Source organism: Haliotis cracherodii, unplaced genomic scaffold (assembly GCF_022045235.1).
Source record: "Haliotis cracherodii isolate W230 unplaced genomic scaffold, xgHalCrac1.p SCAF_2, whole genome shotgun sequence".
Lineage (NCBI taxonomy): Eukaryota > Metazoa > Mollusca > Gastropoda > Lepetellida > Haliotidae > Haliotis > Haliotis cracherodii.
Genome location: NW_027266275.1, coordinates 8807593 through 8834604, shown reverse-complemented (window position 1 = coordinate 8834604; position 27012 = coordinate 8807593). Strand labels below are relative to the sequence as shown.

At 37.3% G+C, this 27012-nt stretch overlaps 1 protein-coding gene across 2 annotated transcripts; it reads right to left on the bottom strand.

Annotated features, from left to right (window-relative positions):
* LOC139468657 (uncharacterized) lies at nucleotides 1-27012 on the bottom strand. Of its 2 annotated transcripts, none has more exons than XM_071250779.1 (7): nucleotides 26920-27012; nucleotides 17693-17816; nucleotides 11734-11825; nucleotides 11387-11488; nucleotides 6681-7372; nucleotides 5643-5722; nucleotides 1-1633 (listed from the first exon to the last, which is right to left on the bottom strand). In XM_071250779.1, the coding sequence occupies exons 2-7, from the start codon at nucleotides 17778-17780 to the stop codon at nucleotides 1464-1466; spliced, it is 1224 nt and encodes a 407-aa protein (XP_071106880.1). In that variant the 5' UTR covers nucleotides 17781-17816; nucleotides 26920-27012; the 3' UTR covers nucleotides 1-1463. The 2 variants fall into 2 exon arrangements, with proteins under 2 accessions (XP_071106880.1, XP_071106881.1); XM_071250780.1 differs by lacking the exon at nucleotides 26920-27012 and adding an exon at nucleotides 22318-22368.

The window sequence follows — 27012 nt, the reverse complement described above, 5'->3', positions numbered from 1 at the left end:
TGAAAAAATCATCAATAAGTTGCTAACATAAACGATTGCACCAAAATGTCATGGCCTTAACAAATGCAACAATTCTGATGGCAGTTTATTGCACTTGCATTGTAAAACAGGAGAAGCAGTTTATTGCACTAGAATTGTAAAACAAGAGAAGAAGCAAGGTAAACGAGAAGATTACGCAATGATAAAAATGTTATTTATTGTGATTCAGAGCTGGCAATATTACATGAAAACATTGATCTTTTCACAACTGTTAATACGTTTATACAATTTTAGATTATGTAAATGCGTATCTATGGAACCGCGTATATTTATGTGTCAACGTTGTTAATCACAGAATTTAAAATTCTATTTTTAAATTACGACACCCCGAAGTCGGCGGAAAAAAATTCTCAAGGTAATAAACATTGTTTGCATCAGTGATTTAAACTGTCGCTCCAAAAAAGTATACAGCCAAGTGGTTAAAAATGAAAAAAAATAAAATAATGGTTAGTCGATGGTGATGTATCTGGACCTCATGCTTGCAGTGTTACGGCGATCATTTCAGCCTAGTAACATTTTAATAACTTTTATAATTGTTGGGTCAAATCCAATTTTGTTTCCAAAGTGTACAGTTTCATTTGCCCGGCAGTGTATTTCGGCAATATGAAATAAATATAATATTAAAGGATTATATAATATGAATTTTGAATAATGTGTTTTGTATGTAATCAATCTTGATCATGTCTTAGCGGAATTAAAATGTGTGTTCTTTGAACTATCATAACCTCGTATGTCCAAATAAAATCATCAAATGATTAAAAGACAACAAATAGAATGAAATATCACAGCGACGTTGCGTATTAATACAAAAATATGAAAATCATAATAAACGCTGTTACAAAAGGAGCATATTTGTGGGGAAACGTTTACCAGTTTCTTACCAACATTTACACGAAGCCAAAAGCGCCCCCCACCCTTAATATATCGCTCTAAACATAACGGTAATCATCGATACATACACACAGACGCTTCATATTTACACTGACAATTTCACATTCAGACAATATTTTTATATTCACGTGTGATCAGTCATGGGCTCAGAGGGTTCAAATAATACATTAAAGACTTCTTCATCCCCACGTCTACAGATCATGTCATTTTGCATGACATGTATTTACATATGCGTATTAATTAGTGTAACATTTATGTTTTTTGGCCTGAATACGGTAATCACTATATACAAAACAGCACTATTTTGACCGTTCATGACGCCATCTTGGCCATGTGAGGACATTTTAACTTCCGGTCACATGACATGTCCACATATTTCAAACACGTCCATACGCCCACATGATAAAATGGCCGTTTCTTTGGCTTCGTATTTAGGACAATGAATTATTCATCTGTCATTGAATTAAACATATGCGGCATGGTGATCTTAGTTTACAATGCTATCAGTCCTTGATATGATATTTTGATCTTGATCACTCGGGTTTGAATAATCGGTCAGTTGAACTGCCAACCATGGCCTCCGCATGCTCACGCGCACGCCGCCTCAATTCCGCTACAGATGAGTTCCGGTGCTCGTGCATCGCTAGAAATGGCGGCCATGTTGGTCGCGAGGGGTTGGAACACAGGCAAAATGGCATACAACCTGAAAATGAAAATATCCTTGTAAGTACATGTTTAATGGAGTCCTGGAATACATAATGCATCAATTTTGTATATAATGAGAAAAAATATCGAAATTGCAAAATATGGATCCACTTATTCTAATATATATTCTACGAAATAATAAAGATTGACCGTCAATGTCGTTAAGCTCTATCGGTTCTGTCCTGTGATGTTCACACTTCTTTTTATAACGTTTGAAGTTCTTTCAAGATATTCAAAAACCTCTATCTTGTCTTTTCAAAGTTGCGTTTTGGTGATTATTATAAAAATATCCCCCATGATCAATTCAAAAACAGATATAAACTTCATTCGTGCCACTATAATTTGATGATGAGTATTCTCAATAACTAAAAAAATTAATATTATTTGTCAGCATGGACATTTAAGTCATAAGAGCATTAAAGGCACCTTACAAAAGAACTTTACAAGGCATATGTTCAAAGGAAATGCATGCCATAATCGTAAATGATGCAGGTTCTGTCACTACATAGAAAACTGTGGTAAATGAATGTTTGATGTGTCAATCTCCTTTGGATGCGGGAGTGTCTGTCTTGTGTCAAACAGTGGTAACAGAGTAAGGAGTCCACGCGGTAACATGGGGGTAACATGTAGGTATCAAGGTGAAGGACGATAAAGGCTTCACTAACAACATTTCCTGTCAGTTATAGCATCAAGGTTGATACAACCATGCGGATTGGATATTTTTGCAATCTAAACATCCACCATAATATATACAAGCGACAAAAATCATTTCCATAATCATAAGAAATCGTATTTTGAACGATGCCGACTATATCATATGCAGCATGTTTACCATAGTTATTATAACATGTGTTCGCGCAAAGCCTATTGATCTACCTATCTATCTATTGATTACCGTTCTAGATTTATATTTTCTGTACAGGAACATCCATATTTATCCAAAGGATCATCACCCCGAACCAGAACTACGTCAATGTCACTTGTTAATTTTAGTCCGGATTAACCAGGTTGAGCTGTATATCGACTTATTTTCTATGTACACATGTATAGACTTATCGTCTATTTACCATGCAACTATGTGTAGACTTATCTTTTATTTACCTTGTATCTATGTGTACCCCTATCTTTTATTTACCTTGTAACTATGTGTAGACTTAGCTTTTAGTTACCATGTATCTATGTGCAGATTTAGCTTTTATTTACCTTGTATCTATGTGTACCCCTATCTTTTATTTACCTTGTATCTATGTGTAGACTTATCTTTTATTTACCTTGTATCTATGTGTAGACTTAGCTTTTATTTACCATGCATCTATGTGTAGACTTAGCTTTTATTTACCTTGTATCTATGTGTAGACTTAGATTATATTTACCATGCACCTATGTGTAGACTTATCTCCTATTTACCGTGTATCTATGTGTCGACTTAGCTTTTATTTACTTTGTATCTATAGGTAGACTTAGCTTTTATTTACCTTGTATCTATAGGTATACTTAGCTTTTATTTACCTTGTATCTATGTGTAGACTTAACTTTTATTTACCATGCATCTATGTGTAGACTTATCTTTTATTTACCTTGTATCTATGTGTAGACATAGCTTTTATTTACCTTGTATCTATGTGTAGACTTAGCTTTTAGTTACCATGTATCTATGTGCAGATTTAGCTTTTATTTACCTTGTATCTATGTGTAGACTTTATCTTTTATTTACCTAGTATGCATGTGTAGACTTATGATCTATGAACCTTGTATCCATGTATAGACGTGTATTCCATTAACATTGTATCCTTGTATAGACTTATCTTCTACATGTATTTACCCTTGTACCTATGTATAGACTTATTTACTATATACCTATCCATGTATCTATTCTCTGCCTGCCTGTGCATCCACTCATCTTGTATCTGTACGCCTCAATAATCTATCACAATCGCTGCCTGTCTACATACATGAAATGTTATGCTATTCCACTCTTACACATCATATGTTAGTTATTATAGCATCTTAGCCATAACCTTACTTCAACCAACGTTCTGCCTATTTTCATTTTGACCAACGATCTGCCTCGTCTTACTTTAACAAACGATCTGCCTATTTTTAATTTAACCAACGATCTGCCAAGTCTTACTTCAACCAACGATCTGCCTAGTCTGACATCAACCAACGATCTGCCTGTCTTAATTCAACCAACGATCTGCCAAATCTTACTTTAACCAACGATCTGCCAAGTCTTACTTTAACCAACGATCTGCCAAGTCTTAATTTAACCAACGATCTGCCTAGTCTTAATTTAACCAACGATCTGCCTAGTCTTACTTCAACCAACGATCTACCTCGTCTTAATTTAACATACGATCTGCCAAATCTTACTTTAACCAACGATCTGCCTAGTCTTACTTCAACCAACGATCTGCCTAGTCTTACATCAACCAACGATCTGCCAAGTCTTACATCAACCAACGATCTGCCCATTCTTACTTAAATCAACTGTCTGCCTAGTCTTACTTCAACCAACGATCTGCCTAGTCTTACATCAACCAACGATCTGCCTGTCTTACATCAACTAACGATCTGCCAAATCTTACTTTAACCAACGATCTGCCTAGTCTTAATTCAACCAACGATCTGCCAAGTCTTACATCAACCAACGATCTGCCAAATCTTACTTTAACCAACGATCTGCCAAATCTTACTTCAACCAACGATCTGCCTAGCCTTACTTTTCTTTAACACACAACATTGGCGATGTGACGATAAATGTGAACTCTCTCACTCTAATAGCACATTGCTTTGTATAATAGCACCTACTGCATCGCCTCCCACATCAATATAATACATCTTCACACAAAGCATTTCATAACACTAATAATGAAGTCGAGGCACGTCCAATCTCCTTTGTCGGTGTACAACACTAAATTACAGGCGAGTAATACTGCGACTTCACGCAGTGATCTGTGCAACTCTTGTCTCTCTCACTGGCTATCTAGTGAGCTTCTTGCTTCAACATAAAATATTTAGTACGCCAAGCACAGATACATTTGTTTTTTTTCTGTCGAAGAAACTAGCGGCAAATTAGGTTTGGATGAAAATTAAAGTTTTTTCTCTGCTTAAATGAGGTCGCAGCGACACTCAAGCGAATCTGAATGACACAGGTTTGGTGGCAAAGACCAAATAAATTGATTCCGCTATGCTTGGAGTTCCCCTAGGACCATAAGTCACTGACTCTTACGATAACAAGTCTAAATTTAATCTATTTTAAAATGTTTTAGTAAGATATAATTACATTGCTCAAATTGTATTATCGAGAAAAACTATCTAATTTACTCAACTGTATACGTGAGTAGCATGTCAAATATACGTATTGATTGCCAAGGAGACGAGGCGTTTAGAGGATTAGAATTTCATGGAAAACGTTTAACATCAATCCATGTTCGGCGTCACGCCACCTCGACTGAGGAATATATCTAGCACGGTTTGATCACGTTATATACAAGTTGGAAATGACGTTGATTTTTAACGTTAAAATTTAGTTTTCACGCTCCATGTACTAAATGACTCGATTGTAAGTTTTTTCGCAATAAGGTTTAACGGTTTTCCTCTGGCTAAGTAGATTATACGTCTTTTTATTCACAAGATGAGAGCTAATTCCACTTTTTGAACACCATAATAGGGTATTATTGAATCAAATGGTCTGACGTTCGTTTTGCAAACTCTGAGTATAACGTATAGTCAAGATATTTATAACGTAACAAACGTCAAGAAACTTTTTAAGTTTATAAGTCTCTTGCATGGACTACCCGCCGTGATACTGCGGGAATATTGCAAAAAGCTGTCTAAAGGCATACTAACTCACTCTTACATGAACGAAGACATGTTCTTTCGTAAAGCTTGTGTATATAGTTTGAATAAGCTACAGATATATAACGCCAGTTCCAATTGAACAATCATACCGAACTTGTTCTTATACAAGTGGTCCCATCCGGTTTGACATGCGTAGTACATACCTTTAAAAGCCGGATGTGGATAGTGTTGAAGCAGGGGTCTATGGTTAAAATGAGCGTCGTAACAAGGCTTCATGCTGGACCTGATGAAGAAATATAATTTTATAGTGACATAGTAGCACATGATTATTATTTTACACAATATTAAAGAATTCAGATGTAGGTGACCGAGGGAGTATCGTTTCAGACATTCTTAGCAGTATTTCAGCAATATCAAGGCGAATGACACTAGAAATGGGCTTCACACATTGTATACAAGTGGGAAATCGAACCTGGGTGTTCGGCGTGACGAGAGCGCCCTTTAACCACTAGACTACCCCACCGCCCCAAGTCAGATATAAAGTGGGTGACTTAAGTTTTACGCCGCTTTCACAAGTTGTTCGGAGAAAATGCAAATCATGGACACTTAAAGTAACCAACACACAAGGACCTGGTGCCATCAAATCTAGAAACGTAATCGGGGCGATACAAATACACAGCTAACGGATCCGCTCAACACAGCGATTGTTGATGCCTTACGCCACGTTATTTTGTCGTGTAATTTCGTTACATATTGATATGATAGGGACACGTAGATGTTCAACGTGGGTCATATTATTATTGACAAATCGTTATTGATGAAGAACACTTTACACTGGGGTACACAGTAATTTTTGATGTTGTCAAAATAGGAACTTTCTAAATAAAGAAAGAAATCGAAGTACACAGCAGTTTGACATACACAAATTTCAAAATAATCGTTGATGTTGAGTAAATAGGAAATTTCTAAATAAAAAAAGAAGTCAAGAAGACAGCATTCATTGATAAACGGTAAACGCAAATTTACCCCAAGGAACACGGTACAATTTCGTTACATATTGATATGATAGGGACACATATATGTTCAACGTGGGTCATATTATTATTGACAAATCGTTATTGATGTCATAACACAACTTCGATTTCCACGACACAACCGTTACAGTATCAGGGATTCGTCAGTCGGTTATAAAAAGGACAAACAACACGGGTATTGTTTCCGTGATTCATATTTCTGCTTACCCGTCAAACATAGGGAAGAACCCTGGCCTGGAAGCTGAAGCCACAAGTAGGGACTGGGAGAACGGGAGATGACCTGCGCTCACTTTGGCGAAGAAGTCTGACTGAGGCAATCCAAGCGACGGCATGGTGCTGACTGATGTCTTCAGACCTACTGGGGAGGAAGGCTCCCCAGGTGCCAGGGAGTCGAACTCAGACGGCGTGGGTCTGTTAGTATCCTCCTCTGTCTGTGCCTGCTGTCTGTCGTCTGCTGTCGTGCTCCGGTCGTCTGCCCCTTCGTGGTCGTCTGGTGTTTCCCGCCCTTCGGTATCTGACACACACAAATCTCGTGCTTCACCTTTATTGTCCCGATCAGATTCCTCCGTATCGTCTTTGATCACAAGATTTTCTGGAATGTCACTAGTATCTTGCGTTTCTGTACACACAATTGGTTTAGACTCCAAAACGGGTGACGCGACACCTGAAAGTTTTGTTTCCTCAGCCACAGTGATCTCCCCTGTTTCACCCAGTGTGTCCTTCACCTCCTCACTAATTTCCGGTCTCACACCTTCCTGTCCCACCTCTACACCTATATCGGTGTCACTATGCTGTTCTGACTCCTCACCCCCAGGCATATCACCCTTACCCCCCTGGGGCTGTTGTTGTGCAAATCTCTCACTTTTTCTCCACTTGGCGCGCCGGTTCTGGAACCATACCTGTGTGTATAAAGAGATTCACCATATAGACAAACCACTTTACATCGAAGTACAAAAACAATCGTTGAAATAGAAATTCAAAATAATGAAAGAACACACTACATTAGGTACACAGTAATTGTTGATGTTGTCAAAATAGGAACTTTCTAAATAAAGAATGAAATCGAAGTACACAGCAACCGCAGTTTGACATACACAAATTTCAAAATAATCGTTGATGTTGTGTAAATAGGATATTTCTAAATAAATAAAGAGGCATATGTATACCCCAGTTCCAAAAAAAAGAAAGAAAGAAAGAAAAAGAAGAAAGCAAATTAATTCTTTTTACAAATTAAAAAAATAAATATATAAAAATAACAAAAATAGTATACAATAAAAAAAATGAAAAAAAATGAAAACCACACACACACACATATTCCAATCAGTCTATGTTTTAGAAAACGCTCTTCATCACAGACTTGGATGGTGACTTTCTCAACGTTAACAATTAATTAAAAATATGACTGCAAGTGATACTAGAGTTATATTACCGTATATATTCAAAAGTTTTCCAGCAGTTACACTTTTCCAGTAAATATAAAGAGAAACTCCACCGTTCCCATCACAAGTGCCAAGTTATCATATACCTGGGTGCATTTAACTTTTCAATCAATCAGGACGAGGTATATTACCACTGGATCTGCATAATCATACTTCTTATCAAATGTGTTCATATGAAGGAAAATTAGATTTTGTTCATCTCAACATTTTGTTTACTTACTACAACACTAAATGGACAGCGGGGCTAAAATGTGTCAGAAAGGTTGATGTTCAATGTTCTCTGTAAGTGTTTTTGTAATATATGACGGGCCCTTGACCCAAGATGAATTTCTAGGGGATATAGATAAAGACAGCAGACATATATAGAAGTTCATCTTCGTCAAGGACTTGCTCATAGAAATAGATTCGCCAATAAATCGGCCTTTTTCACTCATGTTTTGCCAAACTGATGTATTTGATGATGTCGAAAGACCAACCCTTCCACACGTAAGAAAAACACAAGTTGTAAATAATTGTCAGCCATTTAAACCAATCTAATAATATTTTTAAGTTTTCATAAATAAATAAAAATGACATTTTTTGGTGGGTACAAAAGGGCCCCTTATCCTTCCACGCCCTTTTCTCTTTTAACGAATGTGTCTTGTCACCGTCTAGCGTGATGGGACAAAGTGAAGAGCGAGATAGTCGGGAAATGGAAGAGTTCGACACAACCATACGTGCTGTGTATCCAGGTCACTTGATAATGGAGTCACGTGCCTTGTCGTTTTTCGAATCCCTTTCCCAGCAGCATTAGCCTTGACATGTCGGCTGTACAATAAGATTATTTCCTAAAGACGTGGCGTGACAAAGATTATGCCAAAATGTCACTTTTGTTGACTCTTAATTTATTGATTTGTGCCAAGGAAAACTGGATTTTTATCCCCTACCATGCGTCCTCCCGTGGGCAGTTCCACTCGCGTCATAAGTCTGTATTTGCCTCATACCTCCAAACAACCTGACTCGTGGTCTCTCACAAAGCGCTTCAACTTCTCATCCAAATAGTCACGTGACCCATACCTTTCTCAGCCAAATCCCCAAATCGATGTAATTAGGTTTAATCTGGTTGGTACTGTCATCGGGCAATATTTCATGTGCTCAGGGTCTGAACGGTCTTGATGGGTATTTGTCCCTCAATTTACAAATGCATCTTGCTCATTAATTAGCCATTACCTTCTAATTTAATCAGCGATCCTTTCCGTTGTCATTATGGCGATTACCTCTGTTTCGCCTTCTTGTTTATTCTGACGACTGTGAAGAAGTTCCAAGGATCCTTAAGTTCCGCTGGGGTCTAACGTGAGATCGGAGTGTAAAGCGTGGAGAATTTTAACACTGAATGGTAGACCAAGTGAGCAGGCGTGAAACGGAGACGAAATAAAGCCATTTGGCTGACAAAACCACCTCCCTTCCCTCATCAAACATTAAAGAGTAGCTTGAGACATGTTTTTAGCCTAATCGAATCAAACGAAGTCAGTTTGTCAATTTTATTTTGAATTAAATTCAGGCGTTGGTGGTGTGTGCTTCCGCATCCGGGCACTGAGGCAAAGTAACTGTTTCTTCTAGCGCATTAGCTCCGTTTCGCTACCACAGCGGAAAGCTCTTGTCAATCCAACGTGCTCAATACAGGGGGGCTAAAACTTTTTAAATTGAGTTAATCTATTTGATTAAGACACAGCGAGGATGGTGAGTCGTCCTTCCGCGCATCCCGACACTAGCTAAACTCCGCACACCAACACGCTGTCAGGAGCTTGTCACACGTTCAACCAGTAAATCGAGTGAATCACATAAGGTGTCTACACATTTTGCCTTGCGATGGAAACAAATTACATCAGAGCGTAAATACCTCTTTCAACATCCCAGATTTACACTTCCTAATGGTTGAGATCTAATTGATCATATGAGATAAGTCGAGGAGAACATCGTCTTAGCTCTGGTTGTTTTACTTTCTCGGCACATGAATAAGTTTTCTACATGGTCGCCGAGTGCTATCGCCATACGGTGTCTAGAATTGATTCCACTGTATACAAGAAGGCTATCGGTTTAATGAGAAAAAGAATATCGGGTGCATGTAAAGGAATACAGGTTTTTCAGAAGGAATATCGGATGTATGAGAAAGAATAGCAAATGTTTGAAATGAATATCAAATTCATAAGAAATATCGGATTTACGAGAATGAATATCGAATGAATGAGAATGAATATCGGATTAATAAGAAGGAATAGAGTATTAATAGGAAGGAATAGCGTATTTAAGAGAAGTAATATCGGATTTAAAAGAAGGAATATCGGACATTTTTTTAAGGAATATTGAAAGTATGAGAAGAGATATCGTATTTATCAGAATATCCTTTGGTTTAGAAGGAATATTGAGGTTTTATGTAACAGTGCACCACCTGGTGATAAATCGTTGTGAATTTTTTCGCGATCACAAAAGTGAGTTGGTGTAATATACAATGCTATTGCAGGTCCCCGGGTGACTAAATCTAAATTACCGAATAGTCATAGAATATTATTTTCCTAGAAATGAGTGTTTTAAGTGTATCCACTGTTGAAATCTTATTGATTGTAGTCACATGTATTCACGTGTATTTGTGTTCTTTATAAGTAATATAAATGGATTTTAAAACTGATACCGGTCACCTTGACAATAAATTAATGCAGTTCGTAATGTAACGCAGCTTTTACTTGAACAGATCACAGCAAAAAGTTAATCTCCTTTTATCCTATTACCAGAAAGTAGTCCTTTACGAGTCCTTCCTAACACTATCAAAGACTTAGCTCGTCTTATTCTAAGGCGTATTCTTAAAGGAAAACTATGACCTGGTTAGTCTAAATCAAGCAAATAAAAAAGGTCATGATGTAGAGTGAGATTTTACGCTATTTAAGTTAAATGACGGTATTGTACCGGGGTAAGACAGTATGTCCATGGGAATCGAACCCGGGTAATTGTCGTGACGAGCGAACGGTTTGGAGTTTTACAAATCATTTTACCTCAATTAATCTGTCGTGCTATGATTGAGAATATGGTTTTACGCCGTCTTTAGCAATATTCCAGCAGTATCACGGCGGGGACACAAGAATTGGGCTTCACACATTGTACCCATGTCGGGAATCGAACCCGGGTCTTCGGCGTGACGAGCGAACGCTTTAACCACTAGGCTACCCGACGGCACTTTGATGAACTATAGTAATATGAAAGAATCGGGTGGTCTTTAACTTCTTTTGAGTAGTGTAATTACATTTCATAACGAATGTAAAGGACTCCAGCATCACACTGAACACCGAAGACACACAATTATAATGAAAATACCCACACATGTATTGGTTTAATTAACACATTATTATGTCAACTGCGATTGGTACTTGCTAGCATTGGTTAAGGGTTTCCTCTCCAAGACAGTATGCAAGTATCAGAGTACTAATACGTGGTTCCACTGACCTGAACACGAGCTTCTGTGAGATTAATGCGCATCGCCAGATCCTCGCGCATGAATACATCTGGATAGTGGGTCTGCGCAAAGGCTTTTTCAAGTTCCTCCAGCTGCGAGAAATGAAAACATTATATTATTATATTTATATTATATATATATTACATTTTCTATATTTGTCATTGTCGAGTTACTAATTTCATCATTTTACATTATATACATAAGCTGCCCACGCGGCACCGTTTACCCTCAGACTTCACAAATGAAAGAACGGTCTATAAATTGCGATCGTTGTCAAATTATATGCTAAAAGAATAAGTGCTGACACAATAAGTAACAACGCCGGAAGTTGACCTACCTGTTGTAAGGTGAAGGTCGTTCTGTTGCGGCGCTGCTTCCGCCGCGCAAACGTGTCGTCATGGAGATCTGTATGTAGACCATATGCCGGATCTGTGAACACAACACACGTATTGATAATATTTATGTGGAAATATATTGTCATTGGTTTTAAATTGTATTATGATGTTATTTTTAAGAACATAACAATAAACGCATGATTTTGCATGCATATGTGACAGAAACAATTCTGCTGCGACTGCGAGTGAATGGAGTTGTACGTGCTTTAAGGATATCTGGTATCATCCCTGTTTGATAGTGATTACAAAAAATACATGCCCATGATACAGTCGATATAATCGTACAATCGATGAGCAGAGACTTCTTATGAATGTGGAATGGGGTTTGTCGCTTTTATTGTAATAACATTCAACCATATTGGAAAAACAGAAATAGGATTCACATTTGGTTCAGACATAGGGAATCGAACCCGAGTCTTTGACTTGAAGAGCGGACGCTAAGAGGCTAAAACTCTGCCCAACTCCGGTGCGGCTAAAGGGAAATATATCAAATATTGCACACCACAATTTCATATGCGGCAACTAGCAAATGAACCTCTGAGGACTGTTTGCACAAAAGCCTCTAGTCTAGACCAATATGTGTCACTATGTGCAGAGGCGAGGATAGCATAGCTAACACGATGACATTTGTTGTTCAAAATACCGTGATTTGATATTACAATTTATCAAGTGGGAGGCAGCTTCACTCATTAATCAGTCTTTACGAATATTCAACAATAATTATGCCGTTTAGGACAAAACGTCAAATATCTTTTGAAAATATGTTATTAAATCAGGACTGGCGATAAATCGCTGAATGGCTGTCGGAAATGCATTGTAAAATAGGGAAATCTCATTCAAGACCTGCCTCTAACCCAATACACCGACGTGATAACGCTTCTGTTCCCTGATTATGTCCGAATCGCTTTTAGATACTAGGTAATCAACTAATTCTCACTAAACGAGTCTAACAAATCAAACTAATTTGTGACCCAAAACCTAATATTCACGCAAAAAGAGTCACAAATGACATTCTGTGATTTTTCACTACCTCTTGGGGCGACAGGACGCATCCAGAGGCAGTCGGGAAGAGTCATGCCCCGAATCTTGACGTCTACTATTGTGATAATTGCCCGTCAAGACTAACGCTGTTACGACCAGTACTGGCTCCCATATTAGGTTTATTAATAGCACTTCATTGTTGGTAATTGCTTTGAAGAAAAACTGATGATCGAAGAAGAAAAGAAGCGAAGCCGTACACAATGCTACTAATGAGCTTACAGTTGGGTTAATATACTGTTGAAATGGGCGTATAATAAAAATAAATGTCATTTCTTTTAGTGATGGTCCCAGACGCAAATGTCCCAAGGTGTCTCGAAAGCCGGAAGCGGAAATAGCAGCAATGCCTTCTGGTATATTTCATTGTCGTAACTAGAAAAATATACTTGAAAGGAAAAAATACGAAAGTTTGAACAATTAGCCCTTGACAGTTGTTAGTATTGCGGGAGTAGGTTAAACCCTACAACGGCCTGACAATTCAACGGCTTGAAGGTATGTGTTTGAACTTTCATAATGACAAGAAAAAACGCATTTAACAGTTATCCCCCGTCTCAGTTTCACCGCTAGAGGGCGTTGATCTGATTCTTGTCATCCTTATAATTAAGAACAACTTGACTCACGCTTTTTTCATTCTTTGTCTTTGAAACAATTTAAACAATTGGAAGAATACCATTGTCACAATTTTAGGAATTACATCAATCATTTTGAAACTGCTACAGCCAATGGCGATATCCTGCCATGAAGAATATGCCATAGAATGAAAGGTTTTATTTGTTCGTAGAATTTGACATGAACGTTAGAATATGAGATCCGGCTTTTTTTACAAAAACGAATGATGATTTAGAATTGAACATTACGCAATACACATTATACATTTAATTATTCCTATCATACAAATCGTCAGGAGATCGAAAATATTAACAAGGTAATATAAATATTGGTTACTATTGACAACCGGTTCGGGTTCGTCAGAAGCGTGTTTGTACGTATGCCTGTCGATTCCTTTAAACGACCACCTCTGATGGCAAGAACAGACTAAAACTAGATACAGCTATGAATGAAAGGCATGAAATGTTCCTTTAAACATACCCTAGAGGGATAATAAGAAATATTTTCCCACTAACCATACATCTTATGAGATATTATAAAATACAAATTAAAATACCCTCCATGGAACGAGATTGTAAGATCTAACATAATTATATTATTAATTATTCCATATCGGAATTATACCATGACTAACGTTTGACATTAACTATCGACAATATAAATATGCGTCATTAATGATAAATGCATCTTGTATGACTTTTGCAGGTGATAATGGTCCGACACGTTCCGACTATGGAGTTAATAAAGTGTCACCTGTTTTCGTGACACATTGAAATGAATTAACTTTTCACGTTCACGATTTACCCATTTCAGATATATGTATTCTTTACGATACCCCCATTCATACATTAAAAAATACACTTTGTTAAATTGATATTTAAAATAGAAATACATAGTAATTGTATTATACAATTTGTCAACGTGCATATACAGCTAAAAGATGGACTGTGCATTTTAACACTTAAAAAACACGCCAAATGTCATGAGTGTATTTTAGATACCATGACTCCATTTGCATGAGGCAAAGTATGTGAATAAACTACGTTGTGCAATAAGTCTATATATATCGTGAACTCGGTACCACATTCTGAGACGTCAGCGTTCTATGTATACATCGAAAAATTCAGATCTTTTCATCTCTGCTTTCATTAGGATGTTGAGGGTTTAAGAAACCATTATTCCAAGAATTTGGCCCCGGTGCCTAAGGAAACTTATTCCTAACAACATACGTCGTTTTACTCATCTAATAATGTACCAGAATAATAAACCCCTTCAAGACACACTTAGCATATAGAAATTGTTTATTTCGCGAGAGTATATAGACACACTCAAACGGCATAAAGCATTTGTTTCCGCAATCATCGCGCTAACCAGAGGAAGTCCTCCGTATCGATTGGAAAAGCTAATGCTGTCTTCCTAACAAGTTATTGTAGTTAAAAACACACAGCAGTCAAAAGATGCCACTTCGCCGGCAAAAAAACAACGACGGAGGACATTAGGACGTCAACGCTTTTGTGTATGTTTCCTTAACGAGAAACGACCGAACTAAGTAGAAAATTAGCAGAAAAACTGCTCCAGCAGAGCTTTCACGAACACATTAATGAATCAAATAGCATTTCCTCTCGGCCGAGTATCTGCAATTATCAGCTTACAAAGACTAAAATACCCACACTACGTTCAGATATTTCTTGTAACAACAGAAGCGTAGCGAGTCCAACCACCACACAAGGTTCTTAAACAGATAAAATAGAATTATATCATCATTGAATTATTTCTGGCTTAAAAAGCCCTTTCCTTGCGTCAGAGTGTCCATTAGGGGCCCGGTATAATAAACTTAGAGATAATTATGTTCTCTCTGGCATTGTCGTGCCTTTTGATCTCGCCTTTTGCCCACGGAGATTGTCGAAGGATGCCGACTGTCGAGGTTTTCTGGGCAAGAAGAACTATCGCCTCATGACTTAGTACTTGTCAAGAGCACAACACATGTAGGGTCGTTTGTGTGGTGAGACTGAATGAAATCACTTATAAAATAAACAATTTACTCTTTGTGTATTTTATCCGATATGAGCCGGATATTTTTCTATTGTGTGGGAGTCTTTATTTGTTGGGCTGTAACAACATGTAAATATAAGAAGTCGTGAAAGACAAAGCATTGCACCACGAGCTGATGGCGCTTATAATCGCCTTCAGGAGGTCTAGAAAAACATGCCAGATCAAACAACGGTAATGCTATAATTACTGCCCGATCTCAGGGTATTTGGTAAACCTATCCTAACCTTATTGATATTGATGGAATTTTTATGACAGTTTTTCACTATGGAATTCGAGCAGCGGATGTATTTACATGCCAAAGACCGTCGACTTTGATAACCGAAACACGGGCCTTGAATAACCTTGAATGTGGTCAGGTTAAATTATTGCAAAGTAACAATGTGATGTGATAATTTGAAAAAAAAGTCTCATAATTATGGGAAAATAACACTCGTGAATGCATGTACACGTCCAATTAATGTTTAGATAATGAAATATTTTTGTTTCTTATTTTTTAAACGACGCACTCAGCAATATTCGCGCTATATAACGGTGTTCTGTAAATAATCGAGTCTGGACCAGACAGTCCAGTGATTGACATCACGGGCATCGATCTAAGCAATTGGAATACAATGACATGAATCAACCAAATCAGCGGGCCTGTCCACCCGATCCCGTTAGCCGCCTCTTACGACAAGCATGGTTTCTGAAGACCTATTCTAACCCGGATCTTCACACTGTATTGAAATATTAGTCCATGCGAAGTGGGACACTGTTGATCCTGAAACCCTACATTCTAGACAATAACGTTCAGAAACATTTATCGGGGCTGAAATGGTTTGTCCGCTTGGTCAGCTGCTGCTTGTCTGAAGGACATCCGTGTATTAATACATGTATATCTTTGTCACATGTTTCCATGTTTTGATCAGAGTGTTATCAATAACGGTATGTTTGTGGGTGTATCACGAAAGAGTGTGCATGAGGTTGTGCGAGATAGGTACTGGAGCATGTCGACATGACCGCAGTGCGCTGATGAATGATGATGGTGCTGTCATAGACACGGACACTGCCGACATCGGACAGACTTGCACTTATACTGACGGTGTGAAGTAAGTACAGTAAACTACTGTTATAACGAACTCAAAGGGACTACTAAGTTTTGAATTCGTTATAACCGTAGTTCGTTATGAATACATATACACCATGACTACAGCAAGTAGTCGGGACCAAAAGCTAAGTTCGTTATATCCGTCAGTTCGTTATAAGCGTGTTCGTTATAACCGTAGTTTACTGTAGACTATGCACCCATAACCGGGCGAGGTACACAGACGGGGTGTACAGATACTGACCCTGGGCAGGGTTTAACAGCTGACATCCAGGACTTGCACACAAATGCAGAGATGTAGTGTTTAAAGGGTAGTGAGGGTGGGTGGTGGGGTAGATTGGGGTGGGGGCAGGAGGGGAGAGTGAGGGAGTTATCGTTGCGTTGGCATTATTTCTGCCATATAGCTTGAGGAGAGGAAGATGATGGGTGTGTGAGAGGAAGAGAAGAGTGAATGAGAGAAGAAGTCGGGAGTTGCTTGGGTGGTTGAGTGAGTGAGTGAGTGAGTATTGTTTTACGCCGCTTTTAGCAATATTCCAGCAATATCACGGTAGGGGACACCAGAAATGGGCTTCACACATTGTACCCATGTCGGGAATCGAACCCGGGTCTTCGGAGCGAACGCTTTAACCACCAGGCTACCCGACCGCCCCGTTGAGTGAGTGAAGGAGGGATCAGGTTGACGTGTGGGTGAGTGAGGGAAGGTGTCGAAGGATGGTTGATTGAGGGAAGGGGGGCGGGGTTAAGTGGTTGACTGAGTGAGAGTGAAAGAATGAGTGAGAGAAGCAGGGACGGGGTTGATGGGTGGCTGAACGAAGAAACGTCGCAAGCAGTGCGTGAGGAATTGAAGTGAAAATAATGAAGGGAAGAAGCGGATGTGTTATTGTGTGAGTGGGGAAAAAGAAGAGGAGATGCATGTATATGACAGAGAGGGGAGGGGAATGGGTGAGACGGGAAATTAACTGAGCCAATGGGTGGGTCTGGTTGGACTTATCGGTGAGTGAGTGAGTGAGTGAGTGAGGGAGCGAGTGAGTGGGCGAGCGAGTCTGGACACTGACAGGAAGACCAGTTAAACTGACACCCATATATACAGACAGTACAGTGACAGTCAGGGTACTTACATGGCGTGTGGGGCTGGCAGCTGTAGTCAAGCCCCAGGGGTCGGACTGCCGGGTGAAGCGACGGTGGACAGTGAAAACACGGGAACATGCTGCCAGGCAGACCTCGGTTTGAGTTGGGGAAAATCTACAATCAAAGACCGATAGTGTTACAACGCTTGACGCTCACGAGCCTGCATCCAGCCCTCCGTCACACTAGCAAAACCGGTAAATCACACTTAACCTGATATTGTTTAAATTACACTTTGAATTTCAAATGAGATATTCTGATACTAAACTTTAAAATATAGTAGCTATTTGTTATTGAATCATTTAGAAATCAGTTTTTTTGCCTTTATTCTATTTACAAATTTTATAATAACTGTTAGTGTGAAATACGCCATTAATAAATACTGGGAAAAGGATAACATATATGCCTAGATAATTTAATTTTACTTCTTTACTGGCAGAAATTCTGTAATTCTTAGTATTCTTATAGATAGACGTTGGCTAATATAGAAATAAACTTTTCCAGCGTCACATATTCATTGTTGCTCGTCAGAAATCAATAAATGAATTATATATCAACGAACAAAAGGCCCTCGTGGAAACAGGTTTGAAACAGTTTCCCAAAGGACAATAAATCCGAGATGAAATTAATGCCTGTCCCAAACACGTAACATTCCTGAATAATGTCCTATTGGAGAGACATATTGCCGGTCATAAAAAATACAGATCCGGTGTTTTCGTTTGCTTTTTTTAACCAGCCGTGTGCAATTAAATGATCCATTTCTAAATGCCTGCATTTCATTTAGGAGATACGTGTTGAAAGTTTCCCGAAGCGTTTCAGGTAATTGTACAGGTAGTAACGTTTTCCCGGATCTCGCACCTGAGAGGAAGGGTCACACCTGGAGCGAACAGTACCACGAGGCCGCAACCCCAATATTGAGTTTCCAATGAGGAAGTTGGTATAATTGATGTCACACGACTGTGACATATGTGTTAAATTCTATCAACCGCATTAAGGATTATATTGTATATTTCAGCTGTGATTGTGACTGCGGGATACAAACGTTGCACACCTGTGATATTCGTATAATGACAGGTGAAGTAAGAATTGGCATGAAGCGCATACAGAGATGCAATTACTGTTATATTAACTGTACTAATTCAGTCAGTGAGTGAAGTACACTGTACACTGGTTTAATTGTTTCAAGAATGATGTGGTTACTGTTATGTCTGTAGAACACAAACCTACATATGTTTATCACACTGGTTCATATTCGAGTGTAAGAAAATACAACCCAAATTTTATTTTAATTTTTGATTTAATTTCACGTTAATACATGGAATCTTGCTTCAAAATTTAGCTACACTTTTAATCGATAATCTCCATAAAAGAACATATTCATGTTCATCTTTTTACCAAAAAAAATAGTTTCATTTTAACACATATTCGGCTTTATAAATAAGCAATCGAAAACGTGTTGTAGATCACAGAAACATGGGATGATATTAAGGCTGCTCGTGCATCAGGTAATGCCATATCAAATGTCTGTTCCCTGATCCTGTACGCTATAGATGTTGGAAATGGGCCAATCCGCTGTTGACAAATCTCTTTCCCGTTTCCTAATAAATAATGTTTAACTCTCTTCATATTTTGAGTGAGCAGCGATTGGTGTACAACGCCAAAGGGTACAAACATTATTTAATAGATTAACAATATATCCACTCCCATTGTGCTACTTGCCTACATAGTGCAAAATCAATAATTATTTATGAATACGCTGAGAGTATTTCTGAAAAGCGAAATGTAACGGAACGGTTATCAATATCCCGTCTCGTCCTCCAAACATATTATATCGAAGCAATGTGCAACGCAGTTTAACGGTTTAAGAAGAACAGTTATACGCATAATACCCAGACCGACATTTATTCGAATTTGAACGGTAATAATCCACATTTGATAATAATAAAATTACATTATATAACTCTTAGTGTAAAGGGGGGATGCATACATTTCTTAAATCCCAAGTGGGGAAATTAGCGTTTTGGTCTATCAGTCATGTATAAACGAGATAATTCGAGAACAGTTCAAACGAATGGAGAAATATGACAAAGTCGACACAAGACTTGCTTGACGGCGGTATAAGGATCTATACCGAAATGTTTCTCGTACAGTATAATAACGAAGTTGTTTTCCACAAATTGTGTCTACTTTGTCATCCGTCACCTTCTAAGAAATGCCTATCAAACAAAGGAAATGTATGTCTTGCTTTTATACAATTCCTCACTATGCTCCACATGAGACATACTTAAGATATAAAGAAATAGGTGAGAAATAATATTTTCTTTCACCATTTGAGAAACACATTAGGCAAAGAGCAGATTCTAAATTTAAACTAAAATTGGAAAACACATGAGTTCCTCAACACTGTGAAATATTTAGCGTAATATATCTGTAGGATTATATGTCACATAATTGTTTTAATAATTTTGATTTTGAATTGCTTGGGGACACAGTCGTAAATTTGTCGAGTAATGTCGTCTTCATAATAACATTCTAATTCAACATAATGAGCCTCTTGAGATACTAGTAGAGTATTATATACTTGAAAAAGAGTCAATTGATTAATATAATCCGAAAATAGATTTTTCGTAATTGAATTTTAATTTCATTTTAGAATTTTTAATGCAAAATAAATCTGAACTGACTCGGGTTATTTGATAAAGATTGTGCAGATTTAATGATTTTTTATAACAATTTGGAGCTGAATATTAGCGTAATTCAAAACTCGTTAATATCGAAAAACATCAGAATATTCAATTATGTGGCCATCATCGTAGATCCACTGACTCTTTGATTGAGATATATGATACCAAATCAGATAACTACTTTGGAAGTAAACTGTGACATACATATGAAAATATAGATATAGTTTTAGATATTAAAACGTTTTTAAAAATATATTGGTGTTTTGAATATTTATTTTAAATCGGTAAAATAATATCTAACACTTTGCAGACTTAGTAATAGAGATATGTAGACTTTACAAACGTTTAGGCGGATGGTTTTAATCTTTGGTTCATGAACTGACGGGCATGTTAAAGCAATACTAAACACTTAAAAACTGGATTGGACCTAACAATAACAAAAGTTTAAAAAACAGTCGCCGAAACACTGCAAAAGCAAGGTCCAAAACACAAATATGATACCCGTTCAAATACTTCACCATCGAAAAACAACGCTTGATTGTTTCATTTTTAGAAACTGTCAAACATGGGTGCATACTTTCTTCCGCCCGGCAATCTACGTGATAACTTTGATGATTTCACTATTACCTCGTATTTTATACATCGTGCAAACTGACATAATATTAAACTGCATAAACACATTTTATATAGCATGCATATTAAACTTATGCACTAGTTCCTACATATTTGATACAACAACGAACTGATATCATATATGCCTTGCTAGAAAAGTAATAGAATGAATGCAATGTCTGTCAAAGGTCAGCAATTCAAGTGATACCAACATTTCACGTGAGACATGTATAAAGTTAAAAACGTGGCATTTTCTGTTTCCGTGTGCATCTCTTCCACAGAATTAATGAACAGTTATTTAAGGATCCCTTTTATGAATAATTACGCATATCTTAATACATTCAATGTATATGTTTTGTGTCAAAAAACCTCAACATTATTTGGTTTCCCCAAAACAACTCTTTATGATTTATTATGAAAGTTGAACAGTGTATTGAGAAAACATAAACAAAAGAAGCTTCAAAAATGAGATTTAAAAAATATGTTTGGCCGAAACTTCATATTCTTTGCTAAATGAATATTGAAGAGTACCAACTTTATAAGAGTACACAAAGATGTATAAAAGAATACATGTTCTATAGGCCAGTCTTTACGCATCTTGGATCCGTTCTATGCTGTAATATACGTGCAGTCAAAGGTATTTTATAACGGGCGTTGTAGAACAACGTGATTTCAATCTTCTGAGTTTGAATTATACATGCAAAAAACGAAGTGATTGCATAAAACAGAAGTCCCCCCCGGATATGGATGGCCTACCTTAACAGCAGTCGCTACACAATGGTTGTCAAATGTGAACTTCGTACGAGATGATAGCATTCATATATCAATTCACGTTTAGTCAATAAGAAAATATTCATTTGACTGGTAACACACGCGTCTATTGAGGTAACTTACAACAAATAATAGCCTTAAGAAATATATAGCGGAAACCCAGATGCTAAAGTTCAATGTTAAGGAATGGACAGATGAAATATCTGTCAGTGGACATGTCTGTCAGTGGAATTGTCTGAGATGTTTGCCGTCATTGTAGTCAGCTTTTTCACAATACAGCTACGGAGTGCTGTGCTGCAATTTCTTATACAAAAATAACTCAAGTGAGGGTTTTCCTATTAAAATCGTAATCCAAAAAGAGAATATTAAAAATGAAAATGAAAGTTTACCTGCTACAAGAAACGAATCAACACCATGGATGACGACACCCGTAGAGCTATGTCAAAATACAACAAAACAAATTCTATCACTACATGTAATGATTTAGTAAGTATTAAATCTAGTACAAAGTTTCAAAATCAAACTATGTACATGGCAGCGCGAATACTCACTGTGTTTCAAGTCAACCAATGGGATCGTAAAGACTCCTATATCTGCGGTCCTGCACCCTGTCGCGTGCGGAGCTCGTGCGGTCTGTTCTTTGACGAGACTTAAACTGACGGTATTATGTCCCTTGCCTGGGCAGCGGGCGACTGGGCCCGCCGGTCGGAGGTAATGCAAGATAGCTTCGCGTAATGTGATTTGGCAAGCATTTGCAAGCGATAGTGGCCTGGGCGTTATCACAAGCCAATGCGCTTTATCGGCGTTTGTTACATCGATGTAATCCCTAACGCCGATTTGGGGCCACTTTTCCTAATTCACTTTACTTGGTGTAAGTCTCGATTAATCAGCTAAATAGAGCAGTCATAATGAGAAATTGCGTTTGCCGCGGGCAAGCCTGCGCTCTCTCACAGAGTCAAATGATTAACCGGGAGCAAATTCGAGGACATGGTAATATAAACATATAATATACCAATTGCGATCACTAGCTGAGGCCAATTTTCAAATTTGTCATCAACGGTAGGTTTGTCTGAGACCGTGGTAGGAGGCTGACATGAGATTACGGGCCATAAATATTGATGACGTTAAAGGTACTATACAGGCACAGATATCTCACCCACTTTGATTTCGACCAATCCACTGCAATTTTATCACGTGCAAATTGTTGTATTGCTCTTAAGGTGATTTCGTTTCCCCATACTTTTCACGTAATTTCATCTTTAACTGTCGAAACCGATCAAAGGACATGAATAATATATAGGGATGTCACTCACGAGCCTTAATGGTGACGCTTAGTGAATCAGAGGCCCCTAATGTTTGATATTCTACTGATCAATTCCCCATCGATTTAAACATTGATGTGTACATGGTTTGACACGTGTCATTCGTCTTGCAATAGACACCTCGTCACACATTCAGTGATACATGTTTACGGCTGTACTTAAACATCGAGTGCTGATAGTCGTTAATATTTTATGGACGAAATAAGCTGTCATTCTTTGTTCATAAAATATAACATCTCGTACTTTACTCTCATTTTATATCTCATACAAAAGACAAGAAAGTTAAGCGTGTTTAACACATGTGAAACAAACGTTTATATTTCACCACAACATATAATCAAGTATTTAACACCTGATGAAGGAGTAAGCATATACTCCGAAACGTTGTGATCCTCATAAGAAGTTGGCATCCATAAATTCTCTTCCCTATGTGTATCACTTCTAAATGCCCTTAAAATCTGGATGTGTATTTATATTTATCAATACAGTTACATTTTTCGTTAAAACTTATTGAAATTGGTCTTTTATTTAAATTCAAGATAACATGTCATGCTGTACGATACACAACGAATATCATAAAAGGTTTGAACAGCGGATATGATTTGCAGGCCAAATATTATGAAGGCATAAGTTGACAACATATGAGACATGCTCCTGTTGTATTTGTCTCAAGGAGTGTGCTTTCATAGACATTTCAACAATATTTATGCAACCAATGTCTTTCGAATAATAATTATTATCATTCATATCATATCAGATTTATTACCCAGTAGGATATGGCTGAATCATGTTTATAGTACCCTAAGAACATTACTGTCCGTATCTACAGGGAATGTCTAAAATACACGGTTTTCGTTCTCAAAGAAAACTTTGAACATTCAAAAATGTAAAACATTGTAATGCGATGTCACAAAACAAGATACCTTCTGAAACGTTTTTTAAAATATTATTCTATGATTACTTATCTTTAATTGTTTAAAATAAAACATATACCTTTACAGCGCTACATTTAAGGATAAGATGCGCTGAGAAAAATAAGTCGTGTTGCAACAAGAACAAAAATAATTTAGATCCATTATGTTAGCTTCCGTCTATAAATAACTTTCCTTGTTTTTGATAGAAGATTAAAAGATTGGACCATTAAAATAATTAATGTGGAGGGAAGCGGTGTCTATTTCTCCTCGCGATAGTGATTCATCCTGGAATTAATTCTGGTCACAAAGAATTAACACATCTTCCATATTCTTCTCCATAAATATTTTCCATGTGTCCTTTATTCTTCCTTCCACCACTCTCCCTTGTCCCTCCCTACCTTCTTTCTATCACATATATATATATGAGCTTTAGTCTCCATCCATCACTTACGATGTCTGCCTGGAGAGAGAGAGAGAGAGAGAGAGAGAGAGAGAGAGAGAGAGAATGGGGGAATTGTGTATCTATTTGTATATTGTATATTCATACAAACATAAAACTATCCATAATTTTTTTAAAAACCATATGTACAATGGCGCCCTAAAAGGGCTTTATCGCAACTCTCAATCTCTGATTGTTCCCTTATTTCAGTACATGTGTATTCATCCTTTCTTCTTTTCATCCTTAAAATATAACTAATAACTTATACCTCCATCCCCATTATGATATTCTTTTTTGCTGTCCCATCGATGTTCTCCTCCCCGACCCCTGTTTCTGCCCCCCCCCCCCCCCCAATCACCTCCAATGCTGTGTACCTGTACACATATAAACAATCACAAATTCTATCTGATCAATACCAGTTTGCTCCCAAATGTTACATAGCACATACGATCGCTAACAAAATACAAATTTGTGAAAGGTTGTATTTTATTGCTTCAAGAGATCTGCATAAATGCTGTTTGCTGTCTTAGCGCTGCTTGTGAGATTTCATTCAGCGACAAGCCAAACCACGGTGAAGCCATCGAAAAAGACAAAAGACCGACTGAGACCTAATTCAATTTGCTTATTTAGCGATGTAACGCATACTGGCGATTGCCCGTAACCTAATTTGCGTGATAAATGACGTACTTACAAGTCTTGATCGAATTAAAATGATGCAAGCCTAGTCGTATCATTCATCAATTAGGAAAACTTAATAAGTCAATTACATTTTGAGATAAACACTTTTCAGGGCGCGACTTTGAAACTTCAAGATTTACTTTACCTCAAGGCTTGTTTTCGAGCAAAATATTCTCTCAAGGAAGCGAACTTCGGATTTTTAAAAATTCATGTTTTGCATTGCCCCATCTTGCAATAGGAGCTTAAACTGGATAAATGCAATTAACGTCGTTCGTTTCGATAGGTTAGCTTAAAAACAACATCTAATTGAATAATTAGATATAGTTTTTCATAAAATGGATTTTTCTTGTCGGCAGAGAAGGAAATAATCGTGTAACTGATATGACCGGTTTGGAGGAGGGATGTCTATTATTCCCCTTTCGTTTTTGTTCACTTGGGGCTTTTAACTAAATTATATATGCCAGGCCCGTCACTAAAGTAAGTAGAACGCTTTGCGTACCAAAGAAAGAAATTAGTCGCTTATATATCTAACAAATATGTTGGTCAAACATATTTCGGTGTGTGCTTATATCCGTATGATATACCATACTGCAAGTATATGCAAAAATATGAATCTAAACTAAAACTAGAATATAATATTTCTCTGCAGGTACTTTTAAAAGGAACTAATTTTCGGGAATTGTTAACGGACACATATTGCTTGGAAAGGTGAATGAAAAGGTGAGCGAATATATTTGTGTATATGCTTTACAGATTCTACTGATATATATATATATATATATATATATATATATATATATATATATATATATATATATATATATATATTATGAACAGACTTTAATGTGGATATAAAACAGTTCGGATAAACCTTTGAGTATAATTTACTTCTTATGGTTCTTCTAGTACTTGATATTAATTATATTTAAGTTCTATATTTTATCAACTGTCAAATTTTAATATGTATAAATCTTTAACATTAAGTACAACATAATCAAATCAATTCATGTTTGAATGTCATGTCATCACTTCACAGTGAAATCTGTGTGCCATGGCCAGGATTACGCTCCACGTATAACGGTATATAATTACACCGGTTCTTTTACTTTACGTCATAAAACTAATTTGTATAAACAGCTTATCTCAATAACCAACCCCCCTTTATTAAGCATTTATTTGTTAAGTGTTATTCATATGACAACTTGTTAAATGCCCCTTTATATACATGATATCTTAATTTGCTTTAGCCTCAGAGGATGTTGCCATTGAAATCAGCCCGATTGTTGTTCGACAGGCTATACCATACACACAATCATGAAATGCGGCTGATATTGATCGGAACAAATATCATGTAAAATGTGTATATCCGCCTTCACGCACGAAACAATAACGGTGAAAGTCTTCATCATGCCACGAGCTCGTTATGGGGAATTTAATGCTCTCTTCCTAGTTTATCTCCCTTTGTGTTCTCTGCAAAACTGCACTAGCAACTATTGTCGGTAACAGCGTATGAAGTAATGAACGAATTAATTCTACGTTCTCCCGGATCATATTTGTTGCTAATTATCTGTCATTAAACATCTGAAATTTATCATCAAATAGAGAAACAACGGAAACAAACAGTAGTAAACATAATTTCTTAAGAAGGGCGAAATTAACACCAATAGACACCCTTTTCTAAAAACGTGTTTTAAAAATTGAAGTGTTAAATATCAGCTGAAAGAAAAAGTTATAATTATTACCGAATGAAATATAACGAAAGAGTGCTGTATTAGAAGTACGTTATAGACGTGGTCTCACCTTGACAGATTATGATGTCTGTTTCAGTGTAAAAGGAAGTGACGCCTGTCACTGGTGTCCGAGAAGCCGTGTACACACGTTGTCAATATCAGC

What these genes read in the sequence shown, in the direction of transcription:
- LOC139468657 (XM_071250779.1), bottom strand. Translation starts at nt 17,780, where the DNA reads ATGTTCCCGTGTTTTCACTGTCCACCGTCGCTTCACCCGGCAGTCCGA. An exon ending in CGACCTTCACCTTACAACAG is followed by an intron (nt 11,489 to 11,733) that starts GTAGGTCAACTT and finishes CATTTCTCGCAG; the next exon opens with CTGGAGGAACTTGAAAAAGC. An exon ending in TCACAGAAGCTCGTGTTCAG is followed by an intron (nt 7,373 to 11,386) that starts GTCAGTGGAACC and finishes TTATACACACAG; the next exon opens with GTATGGTTCCAGAACCGGCG.